Raw genomic sequence first — 22,895 nt, 5'->3', positions numbered from 1 at the left:
AGTCTGGAGGGAATGCAAACTATCGGGAAATTATTCCCATCCATTATTTTGATCCTTCCATTTTAAAATTGAAAATGCAACACAAAAATAACACGGTGTTTGCAGCCAATTCTGCTGATTGCAGGGCATTGTGGAAGCATGTCAGGGTTTGCTTTCTTCTTTTTTCCCTCCTGTTAGCAGACAGAATAGGTGAAGAGGTTGAGCTGCAGATCTCATTTCTCCTGTTTTGCTGCTTGTGAAGTCTGCCAACAGAATCCACCTTGACAAAGTCAAGGACTCTGCGTTTAATGTTGAACTGAGTGAATAAATTATGCATGAAATTGTGTCGGAGTCTCTAGTGTGCTCTAGAATTGCTCCTTTTGATATGAAAGGTTAATTCAGAAAGGAGTCCAAAATAGCTGGAAATTGTGGGGATAAGTGGATAGTATTCACTGTTGTGAGCTGTTATTACTAGAAATTGCATTCCCTCTCTGGCTTCCCTAGAGATTTCGCTTTGCTGGTGAATATAAACTGTACTCAATAGAATAGCATTTAGGAGTAACAAGAGTGTATGTCCACACACAGTAAAATATTCTAATGGTGTTTTAAAAGGAAACTGTACTTTTTCATGTATTCTGTGCACCCCAAGGATGGATTGCTATTACATTTAGGTCAAGAACAAGGCATAGGAAAGGTAATAAGTTTTGAGTACATCTTTATTACAAATATGCTGACTGTATGATCCATATCAAAGGAACTGGGCAATCATTTTTTTTCTGATTGAGTTTGTATGTGCCTTATGAGAGTGTTTTCTCTGATCAGGACTCCAATCAGGTTTGCTCTGAGTTTTGGCAGAGAAGATTCATTCATGTTTTTATTCGAGATGTCCTCTCCCATATCTTTTGCTGTATCCATCAGCAGTGCTGCTGTGCCCTTTCTCATGGTCACTTTTGGTACATCTCCTCAATGGAATGCAGTGTTACACTTCTTTTTTTTTTTTTAATCTCAAAGGAAGTTAATGACTCACTGTAAGCAAAAGCATTAATTTTAGCCAAGTTTGCTCTGAATTAAAACTCTTATTGCCATCTGTTACCATCTATGATGACTCTGTAGCAAGGAGCAGGGATTGCACTGTAAACACTCAGGAAATTAGTTTCAGCAGGATATTTTGCAGGCAGATTATTTCCTTCTGGATCTCAGCTTTTCTCACAGTTGGAGGCATTTGGGCTCTGTCTCTCCAAGCAAAGGACAAGGCATCTCCAGAATGCTGTGAGATCCCAGGCAGAGCCTGGCCCAGTCTGTGCTGGGAGGGCCAGGGTGTCAATCCCTCCTTCTAAATCTCCTCATCCATACTGGACAGCATGGAGTTATCCTCTCCAGCACTGTACCCATCTTTCCAGTGCTTGGCTCTGCAGTTAGAGCAGATTTTTTAATTTCTGGCTGTTTTTGTTCAGCAGTGGGTGCTGGCAGTGAGGAAACCCTCTCCAGGGTGATGCCCTGGCCATGGTGACCACCTGCCTGGATGACCTGTATTTTGCTAGCCAAAGGGTTCCAGGAAACACTTTCCTTTCCCTGTGGCTGTTATCCTGCTGTTTAGAACCTGCTCTAAATGTAAGGCTGGTTTAAGGAATTTAATGGATTCCTCTTATAGCTCTGGAGCTGTTGCTAGCTAAATATGGAAAACCCAGCAGCAATTATGAAGCTGTGGAAACAAGAAGCCCAAATGATGGCAGGTCCCAGGACAAACTCAGGTTATTCCTTCCATGTGTCAGGTATCTGGATGCCCAAGTGACCTTTCTGGATGGCCATTCAGGACTCAGTGAAGTGGCAGAAGAAAAAGGCCTTAGAAACCATGGCCTGGCACACCCAAGGACAAGGCTGGTGTGCAGTGGTTACACATCCAACCCAAGCACCCTCCTGGGATGGATGCTGGGATGTTGAAAGGTGGTTTATCTGTATCAGAAGACAGATAAGAAAGATATAAGCTGTCAGCAGGTAGGCAGTACAGAAAGTGGGCTGAAATGAGAAGTCCAGCTAATATCCAGAGAGCTGCACAACTCCATATGGACCTAATGAAGTCATTGCATAAAAGTGAGATTCTTTTTCATTAGGGAGCCATCCCACAGAGCAGGAGTAACATATGTTCAGCAATGGCCACATCTGTTTCTGAATGTCTGCCCCCCACCTCCTCCACCCAAGAAGGTTACAAGTCAGAAAGTGGTGATAAGTCATGATAATTACTTGAATTTGGCTTTGGCTCTTCTCCCTGTGGAATGAGACCTCTAACCTCTCTTTGTGATGGGCTCCTGCACCCAGCTTTCATCCTCTGCCCCCTCCTGAAGTACCTACATTGGACAAACTGACTGAGGTGCAACCTGACACAAGATACTCTTCCACAGTAGCAAAAATGTTCCTGCTGCTTTCCACCAATGTGGCTCAAGAGGGAGCCAGGGCAAGATTTTCTTGTTGGTCACAAAATGAAAAGATGAATCCCAGGATTCCAGATGTCCCAGTTTCTACTACATTTATAATAAACCGGCATATATTTGGCCTTAAGGTCTTCTTTCATTATGGTATAATGTGTCCTAAATGTGGGTTTGTGAATGCTTTCAGCAGTTTCTGTGCTATCAAGCATCCAGTTAAGTGTGACTATCCAAGCTTAATTCCCCCACCACTAACAAGCTGACAATGACTTTCCTCTATTTCCTTGTCTGATCCACACACTCCTGCCTCAGAAAAGCTCCTGAAATCTCTCTTTGGGAGCCATTAACCTTACTTACTCCCAAAACCAAACCAGTTTTTCACATTCTGTTGCCTTTGTTGATTCTTTTGCTGGTACATCCCAAGGGATGCCTCATCACTCGTTGTGCACGATGTCTCTAAACACAAAAGGGAAATCTGGATGCAAGAAACACCGTTAAAAGTCGTGGTAGAGACAGTGAGTTCTGGAAAACAGAACTGTTTCTCTTTTCCCTTGAAATGCGAAGACTTGAAAGCATTTCTGCTTGCCGAGATAGGTGGATGAGCTGTTGTTTCATTGCAATGCACACAGATGCAGTTAAATAGTCCCAGATGGAATCTGAAATATTCCATAGCAGCCTCTTGGGCAGCGAGTGCATTAACTGCCACAGGAGAAGGCTGTAAAGGCTCCCATCTGGTCATCCATCAACACTTTTATACATTATCATCAGCAGCCTGCTTGGAGGGAAGGTGTGCCACATTTCTGAAAATCCAATTAGATGATAGCAGCCAGTTCTCTTTTATCCTCTCTGTTGCTGAGCCATCCAAAGCATTTTTTTAGATTAAAGAAACATCATTTTCCTTCACAGGGGCTGTGCTGCTTTATCTCTATCATGACCTGTTCTTTCATGTGCTTTATAATTCTATATTAATTAGGATTTCAACCTTTTTCCTGCTACTGAAGTGGGACACACTAGTTTGCAATTCCCAGATCTGCCTTATGCCTCTTTTTCCCCCCAGACTGATATAATTGCCACTCTTCAATTTGTTGATAGTTGCTCTTTCAAGAAGAGAGAACTTCTTGCAGCACCTCAGTGTCAGGGTTTCATGTCAGTCTTACCCTGACGGATCAATTTACTTTGACTCAAGGTATGCAGGTGTTTCTGCTGTGACTCTCAACACCATAAGCTGGGACGAGCCATCCTCTTTTATATCCTGATTTTCCTTGAGAAGTTCAGAGATTCATTGCTGAAGAATTGTTTGCAAAGCATGGAAAACTCCCAAGATCTCCAGAAGCATTTCTAGCAGTGTTACTTTAAAAGAACAAGTTTCTGTCTGGTTTGGGGTTTATATAAAAAACAAATTAATGGCAACATGTTAAACTTTCAGGTAAATAATTAGTGTTTTCTCCAATATAATTTTTTTCCCAGGCATTACATGCTGAGGACGAGCACTTTGATATAGTCTTTATTGATGCTGATCAAAGGAATGCTGTTCAGTACTACAGCTTTGTCATGGATAACCACTTGCTGAGCATGGATGCAGTGATCTGTGTAGAGAATACACTCATGAAAGGACAAGTCTACCTGGAGAATGTATCAGATGAAAATGTACTAGCTGTCAGAAAATTAAATGCAGTGATTAATTCAGATCCTCGTGTTGAGCAGGTTAGTGCAATGCCATTGGTTAAGGTGCCCGCAGTGCTGTATCTATGGATTTTGCAAAGTACTCTTTAAAATGCTTCTTTTGTTGGTGCCATTATCCAAAGGACCTAAAATGAACTCAGATTTTATTATAATTCACCTCACTTGAGCTCTAGGTATGAGTTTCTATATTCACGAGTGGTCCCTGCTCTGTCTACATCTTATAGTGTGTTAAAGGCAAGATAAAAGGAGAGCACTTAAGAGTAAATAATCAACTCTACACCACAACTAAAGAATCACCACTCTGCTTTAAAGGCTCTGGGGGCTGTGGGGCATTACCAGCACAACAGGAGTCAGTAAAGAGAATAAAAAGAAGTAATAGGATGCACAAACAATATGTTGTGATTTTAGAAACTGAAGAAACACGATTGCATTTTTTCCCCCTAGCATTTGTGTAAGCAATGAGTTTGGAAGATGAATGGGAGAAAATAAAAATGGCTGAAATGTTTGTGTTGGAGGGAGCTTCAGCTCAAAAATAGGAGTAGGGGAAAAGCTACTGTGGCCTGAGGATTATCCTTCATATCAGTGGAATTTGGGTGACAGAAAGCCAGGTACCAAGCAGATGAGAATTGTGTTATATTTGCAGGTGGTTTTGCCTGTGCAGAGTGGACTGAGTCTCATCCGAAGGAGCTCTGTGCCTCCAGATGCAGTGATTGAGTCCAAGGTGGGTATTTCCCCTCTGAGCATTTCTGGAAAAATTTTAACTCTGCCAAGGACAAGGACAAAAGAATTTTCAGGGATTTGGTGGCAAGAACCCAAACATGTGGTACTGTGATCATGGGTTTAGCAGCTTAGAGCTGGGCACCTTTAGCATCTCCACTCCAGGGTGGCACTAAAGCTGATAAATGCTGATTCCCTGCAAAGTCTTTCAGATCAGCTGGTCCTGTGATAAGTCTTTGGAAGGACTGGTGTACTGCCCACCAGGTTTCAGTGTTTGGTGCTCTCCCATCCTTCCCATGCAGAGGAGTGTGGGAAGATGGAGCTGAGGACCAGTAATGAACCAATACATTTCTGAAGTAGTTCATTTTTTTGCTCAAAGGCAGCACAGGATGCCCTCCTGTGCTTTCTGAGCTGGATGTTTTCATGGCCTTACATTTTGTTTGTCCTAAGGAAAAAATGGTGCTTTTATCTGTCTCTGTTTATGTAGTGGGCATCATCCAGCTGTAATGAAATTCCCATCTGGAATCATAACGGCCTACCTCAGTAAACCCAGACCCAAACATCCTGATTGTTTTGCAGTTTCTGAGTACTCCCAAAGCTACGTCCACTGGTAATTCCTGGCATTTCAAACTCAGTATTTTAAACATCTTGTATTTTGCATTTTGATTCCAGTCGGGGGGAAATGATGTATGGCAGCTGATCAGATGACAGCTTGGTTTAAGTTATTGGCTGATATCTTTATTTGTGCACCAGCCTTGTGAAGATATTTTGATTGCACTCTACTTGACCCAAATCCTGCCTTTGGAACCTTGTTTTCAGCCTCTTAGCTGAGCCTCAGGGCAAGATTGGGCCCTGGGGATGAAATAACTGGAAGACTTAATCAGTCAACTTCTAAAACTTTGTACCCAAGCCAGGCTAGGAAATGCCATACGCTACTCTCCTGAAAATGGAGTGGTTGTAGCATCTCCCTAGAGCACAGCCCTTCTGCTCCATTGTCTGGCACCTTGGTGCTCTGTTTGAGCTTAATATCTGTATGGATAAGGGGGCTTTTTGGCTTGAATTAGTGAAGCTTTTTGTATCAATTAATGGCCCAAGAAGACATGGATACCTGCTTATGCTCCCACCTCGTTCACACCAGCAGAGTCCTTCACAGCTGTCAGTGAGCTCTGCCCCTCACTGTGCAGGTGTTTGTGTTCTTGTTGCAGACACAAGTGGTGAAGGATGAGGTTTTCTGGGGCTGCAACCGGCGCCGCATCCTGGAGCGGCTGTGCTTGGACGGCAGGGTCGCCTATGTCACAGGAGGAGGGCAGGGCATTGGCAGGGCCTTTGCCCACGCCCTGGGGGAAGCTGGGGCTAAAGTGGCTGTGGTGGATCTGGTCCTTGCCAAGGCAGAAGCAGTGGCATGTGAGCTCAGCCTCAAAGGTAAGCACTGAGCGTGGTGGGCACTGTAATGGGTGGCTTTCATCCTTCAAACCCCACACCGCTCTGTAGAGCAATCCCCTCCCATCCAGCCCTGGTGGAGATGTGGTTAGAGTGGAGGATTTTCATGCCATGGGCACAAAGCTTCTCCTGCCCTGTCAGTGTTGTGCCAGCAGTCACTGATACCACACCATCTGTGAGAGTTATTTATCAATATAAACTCTTCTAGAGAGGCAAAGTGATCCAAAGAAAATTCCTCTCTACAAGAGCCCAAAGTGGTGAGCCATGGCTGATAGGAACAGAGAAGAGTCACCTTGTACAAGTGAGATCTGTATGACCAGAACTGAACAGAGATGATGCTGCTCAAAGTAAATCGTGCAGGCTTCACTATGGATGAATGAAAGGTACAGCCACCAACTCACCTATCCTCTCTTCCAGACCCTCTTCCTACCATGAGCCAAAACCCCCAAAGGGTAGTTCTATTGTCAGTCTGAATCTCTCACTGTGCTCTTTAAATTGAAGACAAGTCATTTTTCAAGCTCTCCTTCAAACATGTGTGCAAGGTCAGATATAGGAACAAAATACTAATAGACATACTAAGTAAAATCCTCTACAAGCTACTTCTGTTTTAGCAGTAAAAACAGAAAATGTAGCATAAAATCAAATTTCCCCCTAGAGCTGTGCTAAACTGCAATTGTAAAGGGGAAAAAGAAAACTGGAAATATAATTTTAATGATAAAAGAAAGGAAGTATTGCTCATTTTATTATTTCTTCTGTGAGATTGCACCTGAGCCTTCTTCAAAGTTCAGTACTTCATTGTCTCTAAAGATGGACAATTATGCAGGAAATTTTCACATTCCCACATGGATAAAGTCACCAGTATTTGTTTGCACTCTGACTTCTGTAAGGGATTGGGCCATTAGAAACCATATTCCCCAGCAAAACCAGCCCCTGCAGATGTATTTATATCACTCAGTCTCAGAAAGAGACAAAGATTGGTGTCATTCTGGTTTGGATACCATCCTGGGGCTCCCCAGAGAACATTTAAAACCAAACGTCCCTGTCTGCACAACTCCAGCTCTGCTAAGCAGGAGACACTTCACACAGAGTGTCAGTGCAATGGTTAAAGCTCTGATCCCAAATAATGACCTAGAAGAAAGTGTCCAGCTCCTATTGCAAATTCTTTAGTCATCCAGTCCCTCCTTCCCTGAAGCTTTTCACTCTCTTATGCACCACAGCCATATGGTTTTGGCACAAAGTGGCTGTACCCTACACCTTAACTCTCCTTTTGGACATTTTTTCCCTGTGAGATCCTGCATATCAAGCAGAGCTATTCGGATAGAAATGGGCTACTTGATAGAGCCATGAGACTTTGGATGCCAACAGCCTATTGGAAAATGAACTTAACTCATCTCCAGGGCATTTTCAGTGGGAGTTTGATCATCTACCCTTCAATGGCTGCCCTACATCTCTGCTCCTTCAGCAGTGGGCTGCCAGCCTGAAGGAGGTGGGGGGTTGCTCCAAAATGCAGTCGGAGAGGTCATGAGGCATAGCAAATATTATTGCAGTCTAAAGTAAAGAAAATCTCACTGCTCACTCTTTACACATCTTTATCCTTTGAGGTCAAATATTATCTATCAATTTGACCAGTGCAGCTGGTCAGGGCACATCTCTTCCATCTCATGATGGGTTTTGAGGTTTTGAATTTATTGTCGTTCCCTGTTGGAACAACCCCCAAACTTTGTAAAGCTTTTGTGAAAGGGAATTATATCCAAATGCCCGTTTTTGGAAAGGATCTGAAAAGGTCAGGTTTTCAATCTCTTTCTCTCCAGAGGTAACTAGAAATTCTAGCCTGGACCTCAGAAGCTTTCCCTTGAAAACTTTTTGTTGAAATCAATGTTTCCATGAAACATTTTGGCTTCAAAGAAGTATCATGCTCTGTTGGAAATAAATTTTGACAAAAAGGTTCAGCTAGCTTTACACTCAAAATATTCACATGAGTAAATTGAAGCAATCATAACATTAATACATATTTTTCCTGCTGTAATAAGGACAAAGGGGCTGTGATTTTTTTTTCCTCCTCTATGGCTGTAGATCTCTAACTCAAAGTTGGAAGCTCAGCGCCCCAAGTCATTCCCATACTGATACTTTTTTCAAAACATTTTACTTAGCTTGCTTAGAGCTGCTCTGCTTCTTATACCAAGGAGCCCTTTCCTGCCTTTTGGGATGGTGCCATCATTTCATAATGAGTTTTAAACATCAGAACGCCTGTGATCTCAGTTTTAGCTTTGTTAGACAGCTCGGGTGTATGTCCCTTGGCTGCAGGGCTCTTTGTTTTTAGATCCTGTGTGAATACTTTTTTCAACAGTTATTAATGGATCCTGACTGAAGAACCAAAAATGATGAAACATAACCAAAAAATCCTAAGGGTTACCTTCCACTACACACACCTCTGTCTTCAGGGGGAATCACTGCCTGTACCCTAAGGGAAGAATTAGTCTGATGGGATTTTTAAAATGTGCATTTTCACTGTAAACTATGCAAATGCCTTGTGCAATGTCACTCCTGATCTTCTTGTCTATATGCAACATGTTACTTCCATTTATAGCGAGAGACCAGAGATGAAGCCTGTGGCAGGGGGACGTGTGTGTGTCCCTGCAGAAGGACACCTCAGACAGGCATATCCAGCACAGTGATTGTCTGCAGCACAGAGCCCCTGGGCTCCTCTCCTGCCCCCCTCATCACAAACCTGCCTCCATGAGCCCCACAACAGTGGGCTGAGCACTGTGGAGATGCATCATCCTCTGCATCATCTTGTGCTGGGTGTCTTGCCTCTGATTGTGTCTGTAGATTTGAAGCTATTTTCCCATAGTTTGTTTTATTTATTATTTTTAACAGGTGGTTTGAGGGGACAGTGGAGAGAAAGAAAGTGGTTTCCTCCCCCCTCTCAGAGTGCAGGAATATCAGATTAATTGATTAAGGTGGAGTATGGGACTCTAGTTTGAAGTGAGCGTGGTTTCACTGCTTCTTCACTAGACACTCACATGTGGCACCTTTTGTCTCATTTTTATAAACTGACCTATAAGATGAAGCTCTAAATGGGGTGAGAGTTGGAGGGCACGTGAAGAGTCTTTCTGTTACCATTAGTAACACACTTGCACCCATTTTATCTGTAAATTTAAAAAGGAAGATTGCAGCAACTCCCTGCGCATTACAAGCCTTGATAACAATTAGGGGGAGCAACAGGGCCTGTCTGGCTATTCTTATTCTTTCATCATGTTTAGCATAAAACCTGCCATAAAATAAGAGGTCCTGTTTTGTGGCAGAGAATTGCATCCATTTTTTAGTTGTTTGTGTTTTTTCTCTGCCATGGAAATCGAGAGAACGGTGTCATCAGTGAAAGGGACAGGAGCTCCCATGCCCTGGCACTCCAGAGTGGCATCACCTCGGGCTGTGCACTCTGACAGGCTCCTGGAGGCACTGGAGAGGAGGAAAAGCTTTTCCATGCAAAAGCCTCTTTCCTGCCACATTTCCAGACACACCACTGCGCAAATGCTGCTTTGCCTTGTTTTCCTGGAAGCCTCCATCTCAACTTCATTTTGGGAGAATCTTCCTGGAATAGGCTTATCCCTTCTTTTAAATGTTTCATCAGAATGATCTAAAAGAGGTAACAGTGTGGAACAAATTTGTCATTTATATAGAAGAAAAAGATCTTGCTTTAATAGCTGCAACTTCCTACTCAGACTGCTGATCATGGTCCAACCCCAGTGGGTGCCTCCTTCCTTCCTTAATTAAGACTCATTTCACCACAGCCCTTACTGGTGTAGCCTTGTTTGGCTTTGAGGATGGGTATATTCCCAGTGCCATCAGGTCTGGTATAATCCCCCTGGCCTCAGCAGGCTTCTGATGCTGTTTAACAATAAGGTTATTTAAAGCTGATTTTTATAATGAATTAATTGAAGTTATTTTCCGATCAGCCCTGGTGCAAAAGTCAATGGCTGGATTATTTTAGGAAAAAATGCAAAACTTCTTAATATTTCAAACTTGGCAAATCACTTCCAGATGGTTGCATTATTCTGGCAGTGTGATTTGCAGTAAATAAGTCACTATGACTGCCATACCTGTGCACCTGCAGGTATTCCCACTTAGCTCCCACCTAAAACTTTGGCTTTGTCTGAGGCTCCCATCTCTCTGCATGCTGTAGTTCACCCAGAGAGCGGTTTGAGACAAATTAATTTGATTTCTGTAGCATTTTGGGGGGCGACCTGGCAGAAGAAAAGGCTCTGCAGAGCGGCTGGGAGCCGGGGAAGCTGCAGTTGAGGGTTTGGACAGAAGATGGTGCAGCGTTCCACGCTTCGTCCTGCCCGAGCGGCAGCCCTGGCTCCCACACCTGGGCTCCAGGCTGCTCTCCAGCCAGCCAACCTCGCAGCAGTCAGCAGCTTTATAATGGTATTGCAGTAACAAACACACCTTTTGCTACTATTTGTGGAGCAATGAATTAAGGTGGAATATATATACACACATATGTGTGTATAAAATACAGCCATATAAAAAATATCTCCATATATGAATTAAAAAACAATCATAAAATAAGATTTTTTCCCCTCGTGAATTCCTGTGCTGACTCCATCACTCTTATTTCAATGCAGGCATTAAGAGCCTTGCCCTGGCAGCAGATGTGAGCAAGCCTGAGGATGTGCAAAGGATGGTGGATGCAATTGTTGCTCGCTGGGGCACAGTCCACATTGCATGCAACAATGCAGGCATCAATCTGAACTCTGCAAGTGAAGAGACTTCCCTGGAGGAATGGGACAAAACTTTTAATGTTAATTTGCGAGGATTATTTTTGTGCTGCCAAGTAAGTGTGAAATACTGCACTGGTTAGTTTTGCAAATGGATATTAATATTCTGTTTCCTTTATCTCAAGATATAATAGCACTTTACTAATAATTCTCACAACAAAATTGGTCCTAGTTTTGGTGGAGTTTAGGGGAGATTTGCTTTATATTAATTACAAATTTTGGTCAATACGTTCAAAAGCAGCTGGTATTTGGTGGCTACCCAAGTCCAGGCACTAAGGAATGGCCAAAATTTTTTTGAAGGGTGGTTATTTGAAAACCAGAAAGCTTGGAGGGAGGAATTCCCAACATTTGTGATTTTTTGGAAAAAATATTGCCAGCAGAGGAGAGGTGTGAAATGGCAATGGGATTTTTCCCTGCATCAGCCATTTTTATACCAAGTTTTTATATCAGGTACTTAAAAAAAATGTGTTAGCACATCAACTCTTCTGAAAAGACTAATTTATTATCATGTCATTATTAGCACAATCACAGAAAGGGTCACTGGTCTTTCCTTTAATTTCTGTCACAGGCTGCAGGCCGCATTATGCTGAATCAAGGATATGGGAAGATAATTAACACAGCATCTATGGCAAGTTTAATAGGTGAGTGATGAGAGCTAACAGTTGTGCTTCAGAATCCATATTTTAATTACTACCGATGCTATTTGAATCAATTAAACCTGTATTGGGAAGGAGTAAATCACTGACATTTCATATTAGAGGAAATGTACTACAAAATTTTTATTGATATCATTTTTCAACATTTATCTGTCCTCGATGTTTTAGAGCACTTATTACTTTTTATAGAAAAGGTGGAGTCACCTTCTCTGACTCTGGAGCAGATACCACAGGAGAAGTGCTGCTCCCTCCATGCTGTTTCAGGCAAACTCCTTGGCATGTGGGAAGCTGAGCCCACAAGATGCTTACAGGCCACCCAAAGGATTTTGTGCCAATATTTGCCCTGGTACCCATGGGTTTTATAACATTCTCATTGCCAACAGGTGCCTGCACCAACGCTGCTGAATCAGCAGTGTCATCAAAAGGACCAATAAACCATTGTAACATATGGAATGAAATCCCTACTGCTGAGCTAATCTGGAAGGCTGCTGAGCTGAAGCCCATGTAACAAAAATTGATCAATTACACAAATTAAGCATAGCCCTTTAGGAATTTATTTTATTGGTCTGGACATCTGTTGCAGTATTGTCCAAATCCAAAAATCAAATGGTGCCTTGGGTTGCCAAGTTAGGCAAGAAAATCTAGTAGCTATAAAAGTACAACAGAAAACCCCTGTATTAATATCATGTCCATCTGCTGAATGTTACATAAATATGCAGTCTTTTTATTTTCCTTCCGAATAATGTTTATTTTTACTGTGCCCAGTTTGACATTCAATGTCATTCTACTCAGTTTATTGCACAGTAACTTTAAATGGTTCTTCAAAAATCCATTTATAATGTTGTTGTTAATATTTTTTCAAGTGTCTTTACCACCTGTTTTACTTATGCTTAAACACAGGCACCACCCCTTCACCCAACTTTGTAAAGTTACAAAAACTCCCCAAGAAAAGTAGTTCTGAAAAGATTGCGTTGCTTTAAATTTCAAATACCTCAGGCTTTCCAGCTCTGCTCTGAACAGTCGGGCTCTGATCTGTGCTTGGGCTGTCACCATCCACATCATTGTCACAAAGCAAAATTTCCTGGGACGTAGTCCATCCTGGAGAAAGTTAGGAAGCTCTGGGAATTGGCACAAACTGGGGATCTGCTGGTTTGGCACACAGCTCCCAGCCTCGCTGCAGCCCAGCAGTGGTCTGCTCTGCTTAAGGAGAGGCTTTTTCCAACTTTTCAGCTGGGGCTTGGCAGAGTTCTGCTGAGCTGGGTGGTGATGCCATTCCAACACAGCATCCATCTCAGCCCCATCTTGGAGCTGCACCTCCTTGGCTGGTGGGCCAAGCAGAGGGGATCACATCTGAGGGCAGTACCTGTCCTGGAACAGAAAGGAACATTGGAAAGCAGCCCTGAGAGCAACCTGGAAGGGTCATCCCAAGATGCATTTAAATGTCAGTGAAAGTTAATGTGTGCTAGGCCAGAAGTTAAGAGATGGAGAGATGTGTTTACCTCCTGAACCTGTTTGAATCTTGGCATTGAGAAAATCTAGTAGTTATGAAACTACGACTGAAAACCACGATGTTCATATCATGTCCATCTGCTGAATGTTAAATAAATATGTTGGTTGGTTGGTTATTTAAGTACGTTGGCCAACTGGCATAGTATGAAATGTTTCTAGAAATAGTTAGGGGATATTTTTTTTGTTGTTGTTGTAGGTTGAGTCCTTCCTCAGAGATACAGGAAAATGAGGAGACACTTAGCAGGATAGGGAGGTTTTTGTTTGTGATTTTTCCAGATACACTGCTCAGAATCAGCTTTAATTAATCGAAGATAAGCTGCATACATTTTGCATATGTGCATTTTGATTCTGGTGTTCCAATGGAATTATTCCAGGCGTTTGCTCCATCAGCAGCGTCGTTCACACAGGTGTAACTCAGAGCTGTAATTTTTACAGTGAATATCTTCAGTGGGAAGTGGTCTGCTCTGCTCTGTGGGCACCTCTCATTAACATTGTGTGGCTGCTTCAAGGTCAGGCTGGGAGCCTGATGCACCAAACAAGGGGTCAGCAGCAGTGTCAGGTTGTTGTGGTATAACCCCACAGCCCTTCCCTCTTTCCCTCAAGGATGGGAGAGAGGATCTTCTGGGAAAAAAACCCCAGCCAAAGTCAGAACAAAGATGTTTAAAACATAATACAGCTAATGTTGGCAGAATTTTTATCTGCTTTCTCCTATCATCTGTTTTGAATAGGAGTGTCCTTCTCAGAAGTCTTAGCAATACAGATTTTTTTGGTGACAATGCTAGAGGCATGGCTTTATTCACAAGCCCCATTTGGTATGAGTTTGGAAGGTTACAGATTTGCTCTTCTCTCTGTAAGAGACCACCTTAGGTAAGGGAAGAGGAGGTGGAATGGAGTGCTTATCTGCAGAAATCCCATCCAACGCCAGAGATTCACAGCTTCTCCTTGAGTTCTTCCAATTGAGAGGGGCTGAGTGTCTCATCAGGGGAAAATTTCATGCTCCTAATTACCTTCTTCAGATATTCTTATAAAGGCAACAGTCCATGGAAGGACTTTTGATAGCTGCGTTTCATCACCCAAGTCAGAAACTGATTCTTGTGTCTTGCAGCAACTTGTTCTCACCCACATGCCCTGTAGGTGCAGAGCCAGTGCCAGAACTCCTCTCCTCTTAGCAAGTGACCACCAAAATGATTGATCACAGACAGACATGTTTGGAAAGTTTAGCAAAGAACTGCTTTTGGGAGGTTGCAAGGTTAACTACTGAAGTTGTATGTAACTTGGAGCTGATGCATGGCAATTAATCAAGAAATTATGTTCCACATCTCTCTGAGAGCCCCCACGGCGCGCTGCGTCAGGGGGCAGCAGGCACACACAGAGGGCAAGGCAGTTCTGCTGGCCAAAATGCAAATTATTTCATATTGAACAAAAAAGAGCACAGAATAAATGCTGGCAGAGGAGGGCCATGATAAGAAACACTCTTTTTAGCAAGGAAAAGGCCTCTGAATTCTGAGCAAACCTGCAGCATATGCAGAAAAAAACCCCTCTAATTGTTGCTGCCATTATGTGTGTGCTTTAAATCCATTCACAAACACCTCTGTTCAAGGCAAAAGTCCTTGTTCACATACTCACTGATTTGCAGCACTGATTTTTGGCTTTTTCAGAGTTTTGGTAACTCAGTTATCACCTTGTTTCCACCCTTTACATTGACATATTCAAACCCAAGAGATTAAGTCAATAAAATCAGTAGTGGGCGTGTTGGGATGCCATGGGTGGGAGTGATATAGAACTGATGCATCAGCTTAATTTATTGAGACCAGTTTAATGCCAGCTACTAGTGCTGCTTATGTGCTTTTATCAAAATGTTGGGAGTTGGGGTTTGGCTGCTGAGCCTTGCACAAACCCAGTGATTCCTTTTCTTCCAGGGTGGAGTGTTATCCAACCCCAGAGGCTGGAATTGCCTGTCTTTGTGACTACTGATATTTGCCCTGATTTCCCCCTCTCTCCCATCAGTCAGCAGCTCAGTGAAGCTCTGTGCTGATACAGAGCTAATTATGGATGGATGCTTTGCACTGGATTTCTTTAATGAAGTCCTAATGGCAGCCAGAAAAGTCCAAAGAGAGATACTTTGTGGGTGTGAATCCCAGCACCTGGACTGACTTGGATTGACTCCCGTGGGTTTAAGGCACTTTACACCCACTGGGGATTTGTCCTTAAGTAGCTTTCACTGAGCTGGAGAGGGGCAGAGCCACCGAGCACACGGCACTAACAAGCTTGAACATTGTAATTAGCAAGCTGATCATTTTCTGTCTTTGACTGACATGTGACATCTCTGAAACATTTTCAAAAGCTTCAGATTTTGAAAGTGGTGAGTGTTCTGAATTTTTGGGATGCACCTGTGTTCACATCCACACAAACATTTGTTAGATGATAATATGTGTTTGCCTCAGAATATGGATAATTTAAAAATTAGGGAGAATAATTTGTTCCAAGAAGCTGTATATAATATGTTATATAAAATCTATTATGCACTTATATTCTATCATATAATGTCATATCAAACAATTTACTGTTACATTCAGCTATCAAATATTATCTACCACATATTATTATAAATAATATTAATATATTACATAACACAGAATATGTCAGACATTATATTATTGATTATATAATATTTTAGAATTATATGATAATATATTTTATTAGTATTACAGTGCACAAGTATATAAATATACATATGTGTACAATATATGAATGTGCATATGTGTATATGATTATTTATCTTTCTTCAGAGCAGTCAAGTATTGCATATATATGTTTAATACATCGCTTTTGTCTTTGCCCAAATATGGGATCTTTTAAATGTCTTTACTTTTATTTTTGCCATTGTTTTCCAGCAGCCCATCTGCTGAGACAAAATTGTTAGATGGCAAAATACCTATTTAGGGGTTTGTGTTGTAGGTGGCTGAATTCTTGCTGCTCCCTGCCTGGTACCTGGGAAAAGGGCAAATAGCACATCTCAATGCAGGGAGTTGTCTGTGTAGTGCCTGGGCTACTTTAATTTGGGAAGAATAAATAATTTTCTTCTTTTGAATCCCTTGTAGTTCCTCACCCACAGAAGCAGTTGGCATACAACGCCTCCAAAGCTGGGGTCGTAAAATTAACACAGACATTGGGAACCGAGTGGATTGACAGAGGAGTAAAAGTCAACTGCATTTCCCCGTAAGTAAAATGTAGTCTCATTTTGAAACTACAAAGGGAATGAAATGTTCTACAAAGCTCAAATGAACACTATCTCAGCAAATAAAGTTTCTAATTAGCAGGTGGATTGCATCCCTTTTTATGTTGTCTTTTCCTTAACAAAGGTTTAAATACTTAGAACCGAGCCTGCTCTGTTGCTGTGTATACTCAGGGATTTAAGGAGAGGTTTTAGCATTTGGTAATAGGTTTTCCAATATTGTGAAGGGTAGTTTTTAGCATTTCCCTTCCAGATGAAATATTTCCTTAGTCTGTTCAAGCCTTCTGTGGTTAAAGAAAGGGTTTTTGACACTTAACAGACAATACTTCTTTTCCCTTTTTACTTGAGACAAATACATGGGCACTTTAAAAGCTACATTTTATTGCTGTCATTGAGCTACTGTTCAGCTCCAACAGACACAGGAGGCCAGGTTTAGTTTTGTAAATACATATATACACATATATTTATTACAAATTGCATTTTCGTTATTTTTGGAGATTTCAAGCTCTATGTTTTAGGGTATTTATTCACAAAGAAAAGTTTTCCTACCAGATTCACTTTGTCTCTCCCTGTTTCTCACACCCATGCCCAACCAGTCATTTTATTAAACAATTAGCAGTGCATGATAGTGCTGAGCAGAAACCCAAGTGGATAGCGTTAATTGGAAGCGGTCAAATTCTGTAGACCATTGAAGTCAATCAGAGTAACTAAGAAGGGCAGGATTTTAACCCAGGAGTTAAATTGTAATAATGAAGATAATAATGTAGATCAAATTAGGGAAAACAAATTACATATTTTAATCCACAAAGTGGAGGGGGAGAAAAAAATCACAGAGCTTAATGGCAAGTGCTTCTTTTTCTGCCGCTGGTCTGCTCTCCCCTTGCTTGTGCTAGCTGTCTTCCTTATGATTATTTATTACTAATTATACCAGAGACTCCAGCCGTCACTCTACGTGATCCACAGATTCTTTCAACAGCATCTTACTTCCTAATGGGATTTTCCCCATGCCCATGCTAGCAGCACTGTAATGGTGCTCCTACAACTAGCACTAGTGAATTTACACTGGCTTTCGGGAGCTGGGGAGATGAAGGGAATTAGGGAAGTTCAGCAGGACCTGGCAGGAATTGTGTCTGAAAACATAGGGGTAATCTGCATCAGCAGAGGTGGGATAGTTGTGCCACATTCACAGCAATTATGGATGAGAAGGAGGAATTACCCATTTCTTAGGAGCTTACATAAATTTAAAAAATAGTTACCAAATGATCAAAACTCATTGTTTTGTACAGCTTGGAAGCAAGCACTCACTTCTAGAGAAGTTATGTTTCTGGAGACGCTTGCCAGTGCACAGAGAAAAAATAGACAGCTTCTCTTTCTAATTTTCAAGGCAACACAGGGTTGCATTTTGATCATTTCTACCTGTCTTAAACTCTATCTCTGAGCTCAAAATCCTACAACAAAAACGGGGTGATGTATTGCCTTTTTGGAGAAATAGCCAGGAAGGACATATGGAGAACAAATATTTTGCTGTCTTTGAGGTCCCATGTTGTGGACAGAGCAGTTTCCCTAATGCAGGTGGGAACCTGGACTGAGCTGCTTTGGGGACCAGCAGAACTTCCCTCACAGAGCCTCCAGGCTCTGGCTGAGCCCCTCATGATGGGATTGCCCAGGAACCCCTGGGCACGAGGAAGGAGCCTGCAGCAGTTCATGGAGCTCAGATCCTCCATCACATGAGCAAAAACCACATCTGCTTCTGAGTGAATAACTATTCACATTAGAGTCCTGCCTGTGTGAGATGTGAACCTGCATTTCAGTGCACATTTGGGCCCATCCCCAGAACTGTGGACCTCACGAGTGTCACTGTCTCTTGATGTGACTCACCAAGGACCAGGGACACCTTTGACCCACTTGATCTGAGTGCGCAGCACCAGCAGAAGCCTCAATGTCATCTTATAACAGGATGGTATTTTAAGGAATCTGAGGAGAACAAATGTAGGTATAAGGCATTATGGTACCCAAGATCAGCTCTGGATAAGTAAAATATCTGTGTCCTTAAATACTTCACCCCTCCCAGTCACGGTTGCATTAAAGCTTTAAGGCACTCCCAGTGTGCCTCTGTCTGAAGCTTCAAATGCTCCAGTCTGGCCTTAAACATTATTTCACCATGCAAACCTTTTGGCCTTTTCCCCCTCTTCCTATCTGGTCACTTTTTATCAACTTAATTTCTTAATGAGTGCATAAAACTTATGCAGAGCAATGCATAAAAGTTAGCAATGCATAAAATGTTATGACAGAGTCCTTAGGATGATTTATTACATTTATAAAATTGAACATGCAGGCTTCTCTTGCTGGCCAGGCAAACCTGATGCCCAGGGAGAGAAGGTGGCTGAGATTCCCTGGATGCTTTGGCTGACTTATGCTGTTGCTATTGTGGAACCTGTGCTCAGTGCTTGCACCACCATCCCGTGCCATCACCTCACAGCCTGCTGCACAGATGCCAAAAAATGAAGAAGGTCTTGGAGTCTTCCCGAAATGAATGTGGGGGTTGAATTGCAGCAGGTACCTCGGTGTAATCAGAGAACTTTACTGGGCACTGACTGATGCCCAGCTGCCCATAGGGTTTAGTCTCTTTGCTGGTTTCAGGACATGGAAGTGTGTTGGGTGTGATGGAAGAGGAAATTCTGGAAGGCGTCTGGTTTTTTGGCATGTACAGCATTGAACACATCATTTTTGCAGCCATTACACTGAATCAATGTCCATTGTTTTGGCTAATTACTGCCTTCTTGATTAGCAAGACATGAAATGCCATCATGTGATGACCTTTGGGAAGGGCAGGTGGATCTGACATTAAGGTCAACTTGCAGCCAGGCCAGCAGCCCTGGGGGATGAACCATGTTCCCTTCTGATGGGCTGCAGGGATTTGGGTTTGGGCTGCTGGGCAAAGAGCCTCTGCGTGCCCTGCGTCCTGCCCTGCTCCTCTGAAGGCAGCCACACAGTGCTGCACCAGGCTTGTAGCCCCAGAAAGCAGGCAGAGCAGGATCACTGCAGGTTTGGGGAACACTCCATAAGGGGGAAGGAGAGGCAGAGCTGGCAGGTGAGGGAGCACCCCAGCATCACCTGAAGGCATCCCAATTAAGCAGCATTACTATCCCCATTAAGCAGCAGTCTTTGCTGGTAAGTATCTTTGGACTTAAATCTTAATTCCTTGGGAGATGTCCCAATTAAGTGGATCTTGTGATTAAACACTTCCTGATTAAGTGGAGTGTACTTAACTCATTCAAATTAATAACTCATCTGAAAGAAATCAAGTTACACACAGATGGAATCTTTTTTTGCTCTCATTTGGGGATTGAGTGCACGTAACAATTCCAGTTAAGTATCTGGTAAGTGATATTTTTCCTAATGTGTCTCTTGAAGTGGAATTGTTTCAGGCAATTGTTTTTTTCTCCTTTTTTTTAGGGGTCTTTTTTCCCCCCCTTATGTCCAAAATTGTCCTGTGTATCAATAATGAAATATTGATGCTCATATCTAACATTAAGGAACCAGCAGTTTGATATTACATTGACATGCAACAGAAAAGTACTGATAGGCTCAGCACTGCATACGAGATGAGGTAGGGAATTAATGCATTGGCAGTTGTCTTTGCTGGAACTGGTTAGGAGCCAACTAAAATCTGCCTAAAAGGGTTCGACAACGTTAAATTGCCCAACTTGGCACCAAGCTTTCCCAGAAGATGTGTAGTATCAATGACATGCCTAATATTTATAGTGCCATCAGTATGTGTGTTTGCAACTTTTAAGTTTTGCGCTGTATTTTTTTCTCATTTCTATAACAAAAATTTGTAGTGAAGTTTGGTTTCACATCTAAATTTTTGCTACGTGGAGTGAACCTAAAGAAAGGTCCAGCAAGCAGCACAGCGCGGTGATTCACAGACTGCAGTGATCAGACCAAAGATCATTTTTCTTAACAGATTGAAAAACGTCCTCTTTTTAGCAAAATCTGTTGTGCTGGAGGACTGTGTGTTTTATTCCCTAATCTGCATTCCCTTGAGGTTAAAATGTATCTGCAAATGAAAAAAACAAGAAAATCATATGGATTTTATTCTGGTCTCTGCTAGTGTAAAGCCAGAATGATGATGACGATGGTGATGGTTTTGTAAGCTCAGTGAGAGGCACGTAAGGGAAAGGAGTTCAATATATTTCATGTCTGCTGCTCAAAGCACGTTTCTCTCTGAAGAAAACCAGCTCTTGAGGAGTTTAGAAAAGCAAAGGAGACTATGGGGCTCTGCTTGAAGGAAATAAGTAAAGCATTCACAGTCCTATACTGGAATGTGCTTGATTTTGTAACATTGCCAGAACTTAAGTGAGCTGCATCACTCAGTGTTTCTGAACCGCTCTGCTCTTTATTGACAATTACAATAAAATATAAAGCTGATATTTAAATCCTGCCTGATTAGTGCGAACAGAAATGTTTGGGGGAAAATCTGAATTAGTTCCACTTCATAACAGAGTAAATAGTGGATTTCAGCCTTCATTTAAAACAAAAGGTAAATCTCATACCCAGAATCCAGTCTGTCTCAAAAAATTATTTCCTTGGAAGTCTAAATTGGGATGCCGATGAAGTTTCAGAACAAAACGGGTATTTTTATACTTTGTTCATTTCATATTTATCACTAGCTTGTTTGCTAATTTTCATTTGCAAGAGGCAATTCTTCCAGCTAACTGGCTGCCTCAATGGGCCACTGATTTCTTTGAAGTGACAGTCTGTAAATATGCATAAAAAAGAGATGCAATTAGCGTGTGTGTGGTTCAGTGCAGCCTGATTTCATTGGCAAGTTTACCCACAGTGTTGATAAGCTACATTATCTAGAAAATTGGCCGCTGAAAAACAGCACCTCTGATTGCCAGCAAAGGTTCCAGATAACAGGGTGCTGAAGAGAAATATAATTGAGGTTGAATATGTTAACCAAGGTGTCACATGCTCCTTAGAAGCGCTAATTTATCAGCATGTTGGAATTTTTATTAACATTTGGAATGCATTTCTACCACACTAATGAAGTGGAATTGGCAGTTCAGGTTTTAGTTATTGTCATTTCTGAGAAGTTAAATGTAATTTCTCGTTAGACACAGTTATGTAAATATATTTGTTCAGGGGCTGAAAAAATTATACATTTTGCAAAATACAAATATGTTGTTAAGGAGGAGTATGACAAATCAGTTGCAGCTAAAGTCATAAAAGCCAGCCAAATCTTTGCCCTGCATTGTGCTTCCTGCAGCATTTTAGGGCACCTGAAAAAAAACAAACTTAGCAGACTTTTAGTAAATAGTGGAGTCAGTCATTAATGCAAACGAGGCATGACAAGTAAATCAGTGCGATTTGTCAGGTGTTGGTTTAAGAGGGATCACACTGGGTGTGTTGTGTTTATCTCTGCCCCTCCTTTTTTTGTGTGGAAAGGCTCTGGTGCTCAGAAGGGTGCTGGCTTTTGTTCCTCTCGTTGTTTGACATATGGGGAGTTGGTCTGTTTTCAGTTTCTGGGCTGTACACAAGCATGCTGTATGACATTAGTTGTAGAGTGATGAGAAAGGAAGGACAATGGTTCCCAAGAGCTGCGACAGACCCCTTTCACTCCCAATGTTGTGCTTGTTTCCTGGAAAATAAATTTAAAGTGGTGATTATGGGTAACCTGAAAGTAAGGGGGTTGTGCTATTAGCTGAGAAGATCGTGTGAGTGTACGTGTGCTTGAAAGGAAACCCCTGAGCTGCCCATCAGCAGCAAGAAGGTGATGATAGGAAGGGAGCATTATGGAAGTTTGCACCATGACTTTCAGCAAGGGCAGAGCAGGCAGGATGTGCTCATCTCCTTTGTGCTGTTACCCTGCTTTCCTTCTGAATTAATATAAAACACCTCTAGGTGCTGCCTTTCCTTCTGGGCAGGACTCACAGCTGAACCCTTGGTTGGTGTGCTCGCTGCAGGGGCATCGTTGACACGCCGCTGATCCGCTCGCAGGAGCTGCGGCCGCTGGTGCGGCGCTGGCTGGCTGACATTCCTGCTGGGAGGCTGGCCCAGCCCACGGACCTGCAGGCTGCTGTGGTCTACCTGGCCTCCGAGGCCTCTGACTACATGACAGGCCACAACCTGGTCATCGAGGGCGGCCAGAGCCTGTGGTGAGAGGCGCTCTGCAGTCTCCCTTCTCACGGGCCTTGGAAAGTGAGTATTAAAGTTAAACTTAGCTTCAGCTTTGCCTTGTGTGACTACATAGCCAGCTAATACGAAATTATTGTTTTCTCCTTTCAGGTGTTAATTTGGAGACTTGTATAATGCACAGGAAGAATAAGGCAGAAAAAAAGGGCAATCTTTCAGTTTTCCAGCATTTTCGTGTTTTTCACTGCGCAGTCACGTTTCTGTTAAATTAGTATTTAATGATATAAAAGTACATTTACTGCAGTGAGATTTGGCTATTATTTAAGTTTAACAG

The 22,895-nt window shown here is 42.3% G+C and overlaps 1 protein-coding gene across 1 annotated transcript in view; it reads left to right on the top strand.

The window, feature by feature from the left end:
- Positions 1-22,588, top strand: part of LOC128939939 (uncharacterized) — a 32,448-nt gene extending 9,860 nt beyond the window's left edge. Inside the window, exons 5-11 of the mRNA XM_054281194.1 lie at positions 3,870-4,106; positions 4,729-4,806; positions 6,008-6,224; positions 10,871-11,079; positions 11,592-11,664; positions 16,290-16,407; positions 22,393-22,588. Of these exons, the coding sequence (XP_054137169.1) occupies positions 3,870-4,106; positions 4,729-4,806; positions 6,008-6,224; positions 10,871-11,079; positions 11,592-11,664; positions 16,290-16,407; positions 22,393-22,588 (1,128 nt within the window). The remainder of the gene's footprint in view (positions 1-3,869; positions 4,107-4,728; positions 4,807-6,007; positions 6,225-10,870; positions 11,080-11,591; positions 11,665-16,289; positions 16,408-22,392) is intronic.
- The last annotated feature ends 307 nt before the right edge of the window (positions 22,589-22,895 follow it).

The sequence above is a fragment of the Melozone crissalis genome, unplaced genomic scaffold (genome assembly GCF_028551555.1).
Source record: "Melozone crissalis strain CALT ecotype California unplaced genomic scaffold, PUWL_Pcris_2 ptg000029l_1, whole genome shotgun sequence".
NCBI classification, from domain to species: domain Eukaryota; kingdom Metazoa; phylum Chordata; class Aves; order Passeriformes; family Passerellidae; genus Melozone; species Melozone crissalis.
This window is presented reverse-complemented; position numbering and strand designations above follow the sequence as displayed.